The following is a 13,529-nucleotide window of genomic DNA, read 5'->3' on the forward strand; positions in this document are numbered from 1 at the left end:
GTGTATCCAGAAAGGTAGTGCCGGAAAAGGATAACACACTTAAAAGAGCAAAAAAGTTCACAATCGTCTCTGTATATAGTCGCTGCCAGACGACTGCAGCCCATTAGACATACACAGTGTCTGGAGCTGATGAGCCAAAACTTTCTTCAATCACATAAGGATAAAGCAGATTATTCTGTTTGGCAACAAAGAGAAGCGGGTCAGCATTTGTAAACATCTTGAGTCTCAGTCTCTAAAAACCACAGACCAAGTTCAAAACTTGGGTGTGTTAGTTGACTCAGAACTGGCTTTCAGCCAGATCAAAGCTGTCACCAAGACAGCTTTTTACCAACTCAACAACTTCAGCAGAATCAAAAGCTTTGTAAGACCAGAAGAAGGCCATCTAAGTGTTGGTCTCCAGTAGACTTGATTACTGTTTCTGGTTCCTTCTGTCCTGCAATGATTCACTGTCAACAGCAGGTGAAGATCTTCTCCCAGTTTGGTGCTTATTCTTTATTTGGCTTCTGGTTTCTTACGTGTCTTTAATATGGTCCACATTTTTCTAACTCACAACATTGCTCGAGTTAATAAGAAGGAAGTAGAAAAAAAACATAAGAAAATATAGATTTTTATTCACGTTTGAATACTAAATAAATATGATTTGTAGCGGACCGTTTGACTTGGCTTCATTTCTACACGGACATATTTGTAAGACGGACTGATTTGCGATCCGGGCAAAATGGAAGTGTAAGAATTTTTCTTTATTAATCTTTACATCGAGTTCATTTATTAACGTTGTTTCTTTCAACTGTAGACAGATATTGTAGCCAGACAGGTTCGACCACGTTCATTTATTAATCTCTCTGATAGAAAACGTTAACATTAGTAAGATGTCTGAAGATGACCAGTCCCCGAAAAAAGGGCCTGACTTTTTCATACAGATATCTGTGATCAGCCCCAAACAGCCGGCTTGTTTCTGTGATAATACACAAATACACTACACAATACAAAGATTAAAGAACTGTTGTGCCCAATAAAGTATGATATTTGTTAATCTGTCGGGGAATTAACGCATCATTGGTAAATCATATCAGGCATTTACAATTCAAATATTGCTGATTCACATTGTTCATATTTGCTTATTTCTTTTCTGTCTTCTTTGTGATTAATGGTGGTGGATGTTGTTTTAAATATATTGACATTATTAATGTTGATAACGTACAAAAGCTATCATGTTTATGATGCATTAGAAATTTTAATTAAAATCAAAACACTTTTGTCTACACACCCTTCATAGTCACCGACGACATGCTGTCAATGTAACACTTATTAACACTTCTCTTCTCCGAAACCATCCCCCTTCAGATGTTCAGGTGCCATTGTGTGACCTCAGTAACAGCTGAGCAAATGTTCCTCATTACTTGACAATTCAAAAAACAAATAAGTCAGTCCCTCAGAGAATAAGTAATAAGCTTAGGGACTAAAATATGTATTTTCCTTGTTTCAGGAAAAATGCTAATGCTGCTATGCTCAGTAACTATGAGGTAAGTCCATGTGTTGGCTCTTACAACGTTGTTCAGACTTTATTTTACTGTCCACTCAGAAGGTGAAAAAATTTTCACTTGTCTGTTTCTTTCTCAGGTGTTCAAACTCCTGACAGACCTGAAGGAAAAAAGGAAGGACAGCGGGAGAAATAAGCACAGCGTTGGGCAGCAGAACTTAAACACCATCACGTATGAGGTTGGCTCACTTCGCCTCCCTCTCCTGCCTGAGTTTAACCCACTGTATGTGTTTTTGGGTATCACATTTAGACTTTCAGAAGTGTACCAACAGTTTCCCTTGTATTTCCCCACAGACGTTAAAGCACCTGTCGAATACGCCCTGCAGCAGACAGAGTCCAGAGATCGTCAAAGAGTTCCTCACCACCATGATGCCTCACAAGCTCACAAAGTCAGTAAAATCTGACAGAGGCATAGAGTTCATATTTTTGTGTCCTAATTTACAAAAATAAGATCCATGGTATATTTATATTGATACACATTTCATATGTTTGCTTTGTTCGGTACCCCATTTACACAATCATGATATTCTCCCAATAATGTCAGCAGAGCAGAGAAACTGCAGCTACTGAACCATCGGCCACAGACAGCAGTGGAAATTCAGCTTGTGAGTGATTTTTACTTTTCTGTCAGTTACTATTACTGCATTGATTCAATTAAAGGAGGTAATTCAATGGCAGGACAAATCAGTGTCACAGACCAGATCATGGGGATGACAAAAAGCTTTTACTTTCATCTAAAAGGCTATCAGATATTTCTAAGGCATGAAAGTCATCTCAATCAGGTTGGTCTGGCAAGAACAAGGATTCCAGAGAAGGCAAGATCTTGGTTTTTGTGTTGTTGTTGTTGTTGTTGTTTTTTTTTTTACTACCTGCTTACAAAATCAAACATTAATTCCATCAGTACTAGTTTCTTTCATTGGCACCACAAAGTGTTACATACATCAGCAGTGTCAACTTAGTCTGCCTTTAGTAGCAAATCTGTTGTTTTCCTTCATATATGATTCTGCCAGCTGAAAGAATCTTTAGGGGTGCACAATTTGTTAATTATGGTTTTCATTTTCTTTGTTGTCAGATGGTAGAAGAGAGTGAAGAGCGTTTATCGGAGGAGCAGATTGAGGAGCTCATTCAGACAGTCTCAGACATCCTACCCGGTGACCCTGAGCAGCAAAACGTAGCGCCAGCAGAAGCAGAGATGGATGAAGGGGGTGAACAGTCATGACCAAATGACAGGACAGAAATGAGCCGGAGGTGAAGGATTGGAGTGAAGTGGGCTGGTTACTTTTACTTGACCTGTTTTCATCTCAACAACATGCTGACCGAAAGGATACATGGCTACATGGATGCAATGGCTGCCTAGCCACTGCTAAAGGACCTCATTACATGCTTGGAAGAAAACAGGCACATTGTGATTTACATTTATGTTTTTGGACAATGAGCTCATCTAATTTGTTTTCACATCAGGTAACACTCCTGCAGAGACAGTCTGACATTAACCTCTTCTATTGTAGGTTTCTGGCTTAATGTTAATCACCAGTTTCTGCCATGGATTATTGATATATTGCTGCTTTGTAATTTTCAAAGTTGTAATAATTGTCAGTAGTGCAATTAAACTTGCAATGGTCATAGAGTATTTTTAGAGTGACTGTGTAATAGAAAGAGACTAGCAAGTAAAAACCAAAAGGTGATCATTGTTTTCTTTAAAGGGGACTTCAAATGTGGGTATTCTTAGGAGTTTTTCTATTACTTTTATAATGATCATATCAATATCAGAATTATATTGAATCAACCAAAATTACAAGATATATTGCAATATAAAGATACCGTACAGATCTTGATGCTACCTTCCATTTATATGGCAAACAGTAGTAGGAACATTTCAAATGACAGATGTCCACGCAGCTAAATTGACATTAAAATTTTGACTTTTGAATAAGTATAAGAGTGAGAAAATGTGTTTTTAATTTTTTGTCATATTTCAAACACAACACACCCCCACCACACACACACACACACACACACACACACACACACACTTTTTTAATATCATTAGTTTCGACTGACCTTTCAGAGCGGCAATGACCTGACACAAACAACAAAGACAAGGCTGGGACAGTTTCAGGGACGAGTCTCTAACTGTGCATGTGCAGCCAAGCCAAAGTCCAACTTCGACCCCACAGAGCATCTATAGAACTTGGTTTTCACTACAGCATCCTTGGTGTAGGTAAACACACCTACAAACAAATCTACACCTGAATAAAAACGTACCCATAAAAATCTGTAGTTGAATGTATTAAATGTAACAAACTTAGTGATGTATTTTGTTAACACCTGGTCCTGCACAAAGGCCGTGATCTGCACTGAAATCATGTTATTTTAGAAGAATCTGCTTTACTAATGAAAAGGCGGGCAAATGTAATGAGGCAGGTTTAACCTCCGCTAAATCCCACACTGTGATTGAATTTCCCCCGGGGGCTCTTAGCGGAGAGAACACGAATCGATGGAGTAAAGTAATTTTATTCTCCTGCACGAAGAAGAGGAAGAAAAATCAGATGAACCTCTTTGGTCGGCGGAATTGCCCTTTAACGTTTCCACCAATGGGAAGCGTCCAAGCAGACGCGTTGCGGAATTCAGAGCGTCCGTCGACCAATCAGCGCTCGGCTTTCACTGCCTGTGTGCGCTCGTGTTGTGTGAGTGTGTGTGTGTGTTTTTTTTTCTTAACAGCAGAGACGGCTCCGGTTCTCACGGTACAAAGTTACGTTGACAAAACCGCTGTCTGTGTGTGTCTGTGTGTTTTTTTTGTATAGTAGTCAGCGACATGTCCGCAGAATGACCAAACGCCGCTGAGTCTGTGAGGAGCAGCTCGTTCCGTTTCTTTTTTTTTTTTGGATGAAGGTTCATGTGTTGTTGTGTGTGGTTTTTTTTTTTTTTTTTTCCTCTTCTCGGATTTCGGCAGTTTCTCAGACGTTGGTGAGTGAACCCCATTTTTATTTATTTCTTCCCGCAGATGTGAAATGTACCGGGTCGCTCCCCGGCAGGTAAAGGCGGGTGAAATGCGGCACTGACAGGCGGGTCATCTACCTGGCGGCTGCCCGCCTCGGGTGCTGGTCCAGGCCAGGTGTTCATGGCTGCTGGGCCTCCGTGATAATCCCACTTGCAGGGGGAAAACACACAGCAGGCATCGTGGCTGTTTCCTGCTTGTTCATCATATTTTCACACCATCAGTCGGCACACCGCATCTTCCGTGCAGCGCCGAAATGCGTTTTCAGATTTTGCTGCTGAGGAAGGAAACTCCTTGCAGCAAACGAGAGGGAGAAAAATCACCACATGCAAATCAAACACACGGCCGGAGTCACGAGTTGAACAACACGAAAGGAAAGTGGTGCAGAAACGTACAGGCTCTGGACAGCCACACTTGAACTGCAATAAAGCTTAAAAATGTGGAAGTTGCTCAACCTCTCAGGTTCCCCGTCCTTCAGCAGGAAGTCGGTGTCTGCTCTCCCTGTGAGGTCCAAGGTGGCTTCAGGTTTCAGCTGCTCCAACATGTCACCTCTTTGTCCAGATCCTAGTTGAACACATACTTTTTGAGTTTTCCCTTTCCCATAGGGTCATAGGTTTTTATGAAGAATTACATAAGAACTTTTCTTTTTTTTCTTTTTTTTTTACTCACAGGAGCCAGGTGATTATTTTCCTAACCATTCAATTCATACATCTGTGTATAAAATTGATTCAAAAATAATCTTTTTTTTTTTTTTCAATTAAAGTTATAGTTAAGAATCCTTCAGAATATTTATTTCATACAAAGAACAGTACAAAACCCAAAGGTATTCAGTTTATGACCATTAACAAAAGATTAAATTCTCAGATATACATATTGGACATTTAGTTAACTGGTAAATCTTTTTAGCTATAACAATGCCATATTGAAGCTCCTCACATGTAAAGCTTTTCCTTTTCTTCTTCTTTTTCCATCTCAGATAATCTGTAAAAAAAAAAAAAAAAAAAAAGCTATTTGAATTCAACTGCAGCTTAAGGAAATTGAAATAATTTTACTCTTTTCTGACACCGTATAGCGCAGAAAAGCAAGAATAAAATTAATTCGGCAATAATTAAAATAATCAATAGTTATAATTGAATAACTGTTTTCCTTTCATAGTTTAGGTGAATTGGCGCTTTAAATATATTAAGGGAGGGGGCAGAAAGTCTTATCTTAAACCACTGGCCTAATTCCCTAAACTAAAAGTAGCTTAATCTCTTCATAGAAATACATTAGATTTGACTGAAAAGCTTGTGGATGCCAATGGATTTAGCTTGGCTTAAACCAACTCATAAGTATCCCAGCAAGGTTGAGATGAGTTCTCATTTCTAGTTGTTTTTCATTTCTACTTTGAGGGTTAGACTGCGTTTTATGGACAGGCTATTCCAGCACAGAAAAAGGAGTGTTCCCCACGTGGCATCCAGATGTGAGGCCTCCTCTGCATCTAGTCTGAGCAAGAAGGAAAGAAAAGTAAAAAGGGAATATACTCAAAATTTGCCTCTTCAAGAGTAAGCTTTGATTTCGCCTGAACAGTAATGCATTCAAGATAAGTTATAGTTGGCATAGCATCAAAGACAATGCTCATCTGATTCACCTATTCTAACAAGCAAGTATTTATCATTTTATTTTGAAGAATCTTGCCATGCTCATGTTGCAAAAGAAAAACAAGGAAGTTGCAGTATGTCAGGAAACTGCCCGTGCCTGTATTGCAAAAGAGAAATTAGGAAGTTGTAGGAAGCCTGTTTAGGTCAAAAATAATTTGATCATGAAATAGATTTATTTACATTTCAATGAAATAGAAACTGTCAGTGAGAATGAAAACATGAGGATGCTTTAATTACTAGTTGTGTAGAGACACTGCTTGAGTGTGTCTGTGTTGCATTCCGCAGTGAAGTCTGATCTGGCTTCACAGTCAGTGGCTCCCCAGAGGACCAATGCAAAATATCTTATTTGAGAACAGAAACTAGATGGATTTCAGTGTGTGCAAATATTCTTGGCATCCACCATCTACTACTGCCTGCTGATAACAGCTCACTTGTGCAGGGTAGTTCATTTTTGCAGTTACTCATTCATTTGTCTTTTTTAGTTATTTAGCAACCTCTGAAATTATACTTGGGGAATAAATGCATGCCATTCTGTCATAGAAATCAAGAGTCCCAGAGAATGAGACGTATTTCTTTGGTTGGGAGCAATATGATCTGACTCTGGTGCAGTTCTTGCTAAAGTATGAGACATTCTTTTCGATGTTCTAGGTATTGAAGGGATGATGCATAAGAGCCATGGTGGGCTTTGGAGTGCAACATACATGGATCCTGCTCTCCAACACCAGGGCTGAGGAGCTAAAGAGGAGTGGGGGGGTCTCCTCAGGCCAGACCTGACTGCACCGTCCTGGCCTTCCTCAGGCCTTCATCAGCATCATTTCAGTTGTCCTACTTGCACACATCCCTATCACCCTGACTATTGTTTACTGAACTCCATGAAATACATCAGGTGCCCTTAAACATTATTCTATGTCCTCCTGATTCCAAAACACACCCAGCAATATGAGGAACACCAGGTTGAGTATGCTCCTGGGCTGCGTACTGCTCTGCTCTGCATCCCTTCTCTACCTGGGCATGAGTGGGATAGACTGCCCTCCTAAAAGCCATCGGTACCGTTGGATGGAGCTCAATCTAGGCTCAGCCAATCAAAGCCTATCCATTTCTGAACACTTTCCCGAAGACACACCACTGATCTTCATTGGAGGCTTTCCCAGGAGTGGCACCACACTTATGCGTGTCATGCTGGATGCCCATAATGCGGTCCGGTGCGGTGAAGAGACCCGAGTGATTCCTCGGCTCCTCACCATGAGAGCCACCTGGAGTCGCTCAGTTAAGGAGAGGATGCGATTGGATGAGGCGGGTGTCACAGACCAGGTGTTGGATTCAGCTGTACGAGCATTCCTGTTAGAGGTGAGCAGTTCAGTACATCATGAGTCGTTTTTGTAGCGCTAAACTCAAAAGAGTCTCCTACATCTGATAATCTGCAACCATGCTTTGATGTCAAAGGTATGTTTAAGATTAAGCCTTGTGTGTACCACATTAAGAAACTGTAAATGTGCAGATTAGGTAATTTTGTGTCATTATTTAAGAGTCCAGTTGTCATTCTTTTACTTCTTCAAAATCCCTATTGTTAGTCAAAACAGCTCAAAAAGCAAAGACAAAACTTTTAAAATTCCAGAAATACTTAATATTTTAGAAGCTTGAAACTGAAAACAGCTAAGTAATGCCAATCAACTGTCAGTAAAAGTAGACTATAAATATAGATGGTTTTGTTTTTAGGCTGTTCTCCTTAGAAGGCACAAGAGAGAGTCACCACTTAGAAATGAAGCTCGGAGAAAGAAATAAATGATTAATATAATCGTGGGAGCTGTTTAGCATCTCTGGCATTCAGTCTATCATATGAGCATTGTAGGGAGTAGTTGCATGCAGAATGGTGTCCAAAGTGGGATACATTTATCTCCACAAAAGCATAATTTGCATTCCTGAAGTTTCTAGCTTGTCTACAGACTACACAGTAGAACTGTGAATTGTTGATTTGTTTGGGAAGAACACACAGACTGTCATATGCTTCACAAAGGACACTGCCTACTAGTATGAAGAAATCATTCCAAAGGTGAAGTGGGGTGAGCTGGAGATTTGTTGCTTCTGTGCCTAGGCAACTCAGCCTTGTCAAGGGTAAAATGAACTAAATTTATCAAAGTCTTTCACATGATAGTGTCAGGGTGGCTCCACCTAATGAAGGTCAGTAGAAGCTGGGTAATGTAGCAAGACAGTGTTGACCAAAGGAGGCACTATCTGTTATTAAATCCAAGAGTTACCTTTTTTTTTCTCCAACTGGCATAGTGTATGTCTAACGTCTGTGCTCAGTCAAGATGCAAGACATTCAATTTACCTGTGTGTTATTAGTTTAAGCACAGTCAGTCAATTCCAAAGTGCAAACTTTTTTCTCGCCGCTGTACTTTTGGCATCTAAGCATATGAAGAATCTTTAAGAATAGGTGGAATCACAGCAAAGGCATGTCTTGTGGGCGTATTTAGTTTGTTTTCTCACGTTTCAGGTGATAGTTGGGCATGGGGAGCCAGCACCTCGCCTTTGCAACAAGGACCCATTTGCCTTGAAGTCTCTCTCATATCTGGCACATATCTTCCCTAAAGCCAAATTTGTGCTCATGCTACGAGATGGACGGGCAGCTGTCCACTCTATGATATCACGCAAGGTAGGCAAGCAGGCAAATTTCCTTACAGGGCTGTCTTTTAAAAGAGCCACTTCACAGGTTTATTTGGTTGCTGTGTTCTCCATTCACAGGTGACCATCTCTGGCTTCGACCTGAACAGCTACAGGGACTGTCTGACTAAATGGAGCAGTGCTGTGGACACCATGTTCAGCCAGTGCCAGGCAGTAGGGAAGGACAGATGCATGCCCATCCGCTACGAGCAGCTTGTTCTCTACTCAGAGGAGGAAATGAGGAAGTTGCTTCACTTTCTAGACCTGCAATGGGATCCATCTGTGCTGCACCATGAAGAGCTGATTGGAAAGGCTGGTGGAGTGTCTCTGTCTAAGTGAGTATTTAACACGTTTGTTCACCACATCTTTCTTCATACCGCTAATCAATTGATGAGTCTGGTCAGCAACAGCACACAGAACATTCATCCTTTCCAAAACAAATAACAGCCTTGTGTATCAGCGTCTGTGTTCAGCTGTGGTTATTTGGCAACTCAGTTCATATTGCATATAAATGATGACAAATAACACAAATCTTATACTTTCCATAATTACTCCTGTAAATTCCTGCCATGGTGTATTCGAGGAGCAGTTATATTTCAGGATGAAAGGTTTTTTTGTTTTTTAAGTTGACTTAAAAAAAAAACAAAAAAAACAACACCAGTCAGTTATGATTCCCACATTTCTCATTCTGTCAGTCAGCTAAACTTGTCCATAAGCTGTTGCTCAGAATAACCAGGGTTTGTTCAGGCCTGTGCTCCAGCTTAATGATTGTAAAACGTATATAAAAATGGACTGAGTAATTACCGAATGGGAAAGGGAATGTACTTAAAAAGTGGATGGACCACTATTTTCCTCATGTTATACGTGACAGTCTTTGTATGTGGGTGAAAGAATGGCAGCATGGGTAATTTGAAACTCTATTGATGAAAATGCGTACAGCTGGGGTCAGAGTACAAGGGTCAGGGGAGTCAAACATCGCTGTACTATGTGTCGTATAGAAATGGGCTACTCTTCTCTGGGAAACCTGAGTATCAGACAGTGTAGTCTAGTGCACATTGTTTAGTTTTCCTCACCCAATTTTCCTTGAATGACAGTTAACAAGAACAATTTATCTTAAGTTGCCAACACAACAAGGTCACATTATGTAAATCAACATGATGTCCTTGACCAACCGTACGACAAAAGACTTGAATGTTTGTTAGCCACAATATAGCTGCCATCCACTCCTCTTTTTCAATTTACTGTAAATAAAAAACAGCCTGTCTTTTTTTAAAGCTGCAAATACCTTTCATTCGTATAATAATTTTTTCAATTAATATTTTTATCAATCAAATCATTGTTTGGTCTGTAAAATAAAGTTATTAAAATTTTGTTCACAGTTGAATAAAAATACTTCTCTTTTTTTTTCTGTTAATTGACTAAACAATTTGACGTAGCTGATTTGACTGCTCTGTCAATAATTGTTGACTAATGTGAGACACAGAGAGCAGCTTTTTATTTCACTTGGACTCCCACTCCAACCTATTGATCTTTTAAAAGGTTACACATATTTGTGTCACTAAAATACAATATAACCTGCATCAGATTTTTCCACAACCTCCTCGTATCCTAAATTTAACTTCATATCATATGATGTACACTGGCCATTTAGTCTCACCTAAAAACTAAAGATTATAAAATCTAAAAGCAGCAGGCAGAGATCTAAAGCCTACTTCTACAAGTTAAAAAATAAAAACCCTGTTGTGGTTTCAAATCCTCCTCCTTTGCCATTTACAGTATGCCACGTGTTTTAAATTTATTAAACACCTTAATATTAAATTTAGCAACCAGATAAACAATAAATCACATCTGTCTTTAGACTGTAAACTCCCCTGAACATTAAATATGACATAATTAGTATATTATGCATAGGTAAATATTACATCTGCACCAGCGAGATCCTTTATCTTCACTGAGTTAGAATTTAACCCAGGTTTTGGGGCAGATTTAGTTTTCTCTGAAGCAGCCAAACCTCTCAGGGTCAAACAAAGCTTACAGGCTTCACTCAGTAGATGTTCAATTTGTGTTGGACCACTTATTTGTTTGCCACTCAAGCAGAGCATCTCTAGCAGCTCAGGGGATTTAGTGGCTTCTGCTACACCCAGACCTGGCCTGCATCTGAAGGAATGAGGCCACATTCTGAGAGAAAGGCACCCTACTGTTGATTAGATCTGCAACAGTTGGCACAATATCGGTCATGCAACTAATTTCTCGACTGCTCAGTTATGTGAATTATCAGAAAAAGTGACATGATCATGAGTCGTGAAGCTACACACCTTAAAATTAATTTGAAAGTACATCTATGTGAGATGTAAAATGCTTACATTCAAACAATAGACTTAAAATGTTGTAAACAATGTTGTGTACAGCTGTGCAGGTTATTGGTGGTTATTTTAGCAAATATTCTATAGTTTTAATTGATTTTGATAGCATATCTCTCATTTAATTGCAACACAATATTTAATTTAATTTAGTATTAATTTTGGCATCTTAAATCCTCTACAAGTTTCTCAATCTTTAGTGCATGATTACAAGAATTTATTTTGAAATCTTTTTTCCACCGTATAAAACACTTTTCATTATTAACCACACTTGTGTTTGCCTGTGTGCAGGGTTGAGCGTTCGACAGACCAGGTGATGAAGCCAGTGAACACAGATGCCCTCTCCAATTGGGTGGGACACATTCCCTCTGATGTGATGAGCGACATGGCTGAAATTGCCCCCATGCTGGCCCGTCTGGGTTATGACCCTCATGCCAACCCCCCTAACTACACCAGATCGCAGCCCTTGGTATCTCCATTCAGCTTCTCACAGGTGAGGGGAAAAAATATATTACATGATTATATAATTATTTCACAGAGGAAAGCAGAAAGAAGTACATTAATTTATGGGTAGATCTTTTGATTGTTTTATTATCAGTAAATGTTTTTTGAATTAAGTTATTTAATCAATATAACTTGTATCGAAACCCCAAAATATAGAATAATACTCCCAATTGTATTAAACAGAAAAACAGCAAACCATCACATTAGAGAAGTAGATACCAGTGAGTGTTTCGTAATTTTTATCTACTTGATTAATGAACAAACTATTCTCTTTTTATTTATGTAAACCTATTCAAATAAAAGTGAAGACTACACATTAATAGTGTCTATTTTAGCACAAAGTCTTGTATACAGTAAACATACAACTGTCTGTATCCTTTGTTTGCAATTCATCCTCTTTATAATTATCAAGATAAAAGCACAGCAGTTTGAGGTTCTGCAGTTGCATGTTACTTTCAACTGTAAATTGTCTAGATTAGATCTTTAAACCTTGGTATATCCAGCCATCAATGCACATTGTATCGTGTCTTTCCTCAGAGTCGGAAAACAGCAGAAAATCCAATCCCCAGTTGAGCGACAGAGAAAAATGTCTGGCTTCGCTGCTCTGGAATATGGTTGCACCTTAAAACTCAGACCAGCACAGCTTTAATTACACCTCACTGGAACAATTTTTAAGTGTCCATTTGTATTTTGAATTGTTTGTAACACTTGACTACAGTGTCTATAAAGGGATGGGATGTTTAAAAATATGGTTTCATTAAATGGGTTGGGGTTTAAGCTAAGCTCTTACGCCGTATATTGACTACCTGAGGTTTATTACTCTTCACTCTCCACCCCGTCCTCCATGATGAATACAGTATTAAACTGCATTTTGACGCATCCTCACACCTTGTACCTAAAATAATTTCAACATGTCTATAAGTTGTTATGACTTCACCACAAATGTGAATGTGTCTCTACACAAAGTTGTCACTTTCCGAGATTTCCGTCAGTGGCCATGAAGCATAATGACTATATTTTGAAACGTATGTTTATTTTCATAATAAATTATTTTTGGTGTTGATCATTCATTCAGGAAAGTTGTTTATTCTGAACTTGGGGTTTTTAATCGTTGTATATTGTTGAACATAAATAAAAGGAGTCTAAATGTCATATGTAGGTCATGTGTTTTGTTCATCAGAAATTCAGTTACCCAGTCTGGTCCATCACACATCAGCTGAGTCCCAGAGCCCTTTGATGATGCCAAGACAAAAGAGCTGACAGAAAAATGGTGGAAGATCGATACTCTACTGCATTTTCTTGACCTCACTGGACAACAGCATACACTGGCTTTCCTTTCCTTGGACATAAGATCCTTTGATCCTCCATATATTTGAAGATTTTACAGCCTTGGTCAATACAGTATACACCTTCGAGTATTGTACCACTGTGGGCATTTTATTTCACATATCATTTGGATTGTAGACCTTCATAAAAGACATTCCCCAACTCTGCAAAACAAATAGCCTGTGGTTGTTGTTTTAACTGTCTTTGGAGTATAGTATTTAAAAAAATATATAATACAACACGTGTGCCTTCTCAGCCATCAACCATACAACGCAATATCCCACAGATGACAGGAACATATTTAAAATGTCTACATTTATTGTTTTAGTCAGTCCGGATGAACTGTTTTTAGATGTCCTACCGCTTAGTTTGATCTAAATTGAATAAAATGTCCACTTTTTTTTTTCAACACATTTGAAGCCAAAAAAAAAAAAAAAATAAAGTTTTTTCGTGTGAAACTGTTTTAATTGAGCCAAACTTATTTCATGGGCAGAACAGCA

General features: G+C 38.9%; 2 protein-coding genes across 5 annotated transcripts; both read left to right on the forward strand.

Annotated features, from left to right (window-relative positions):
• Positions 1–706: 706 nt before the first annotated feature.
• Positions 707–3,479, forward strand: crcp (calcitonin gene-related peptide-receptor component protein). Of its 4 annotated transcripts, none has more exons than XM_029519471.1 (6): positions 707–726; positions 1,487–1,523; positions 1,621–1,719; positions 1,835–1,929; positions 2,085–2,145; positions 2,613–3,479. In XM_029519471.1, exons 1-6 carry the CDS (start codon positions 719–721, stop codon positions 2,757–2,759), a joined length of 447 nt encoding a protein of 148 aa, XP_029375331.1. In that variant the 5' UTR covers positions 707–718; the 3' UTR covers positions 2,760–3,479. The 4 variants fall into 4 exon arrangements, with proteins under 4 accessions (XP_029375331.1, XP_029375332.1, XP_029375329.1 ...); XM_029519472.1 differs by having other exon boundaries at positions 2,088–2,145; XM_029519469.1 differs by lacking the exon at positions 707–726 and having other exon boundaries at positions 735–1,523.
• A 792-nt stretch (positions 3,480–4,271) lies between these two features.
• Positions 4,272–12,855, forward strand: tpst1l (tyrosylprotein sulfotransferase 1, like). The gene is made up of 6 exons (XM_029520087.1): positions 4,272–4,507; positions 6,827–7,525; positions 8,673–8,831; positions 8,921–9,174; positions 11,491–11,692; positions 12,241–12,855. Exons 2-6 carry the CDS (start codon positions 7,118–7,120, stop codon positions 12,274–12,276), a joined length of 1,059 nt encoding a protein of 352 aa, XP_029375947.1. The 5' UTR covers positions 4,272–4,507; positions 6,827–7,117; the 3' UTR covers positions 12,277–12,855.
• The last annotated feature ends 674 nt before the right edge of the window (positions 12,856–13,529 follow it).

Source organism: Echeneis naucrates, chromosome 14 (genome assembly GCF_900963305.1).
Source record: "Echeneis naucrates chromosome 14, fEcheNa1.1, whole genome shotgun sequence".
Taxonomy (NCBI): Eukaryota; Metazoa; Chordata; class Actinopteri; order Carangiformes; family Echeneidae; genus Echeneis; species Echeneis naucrates.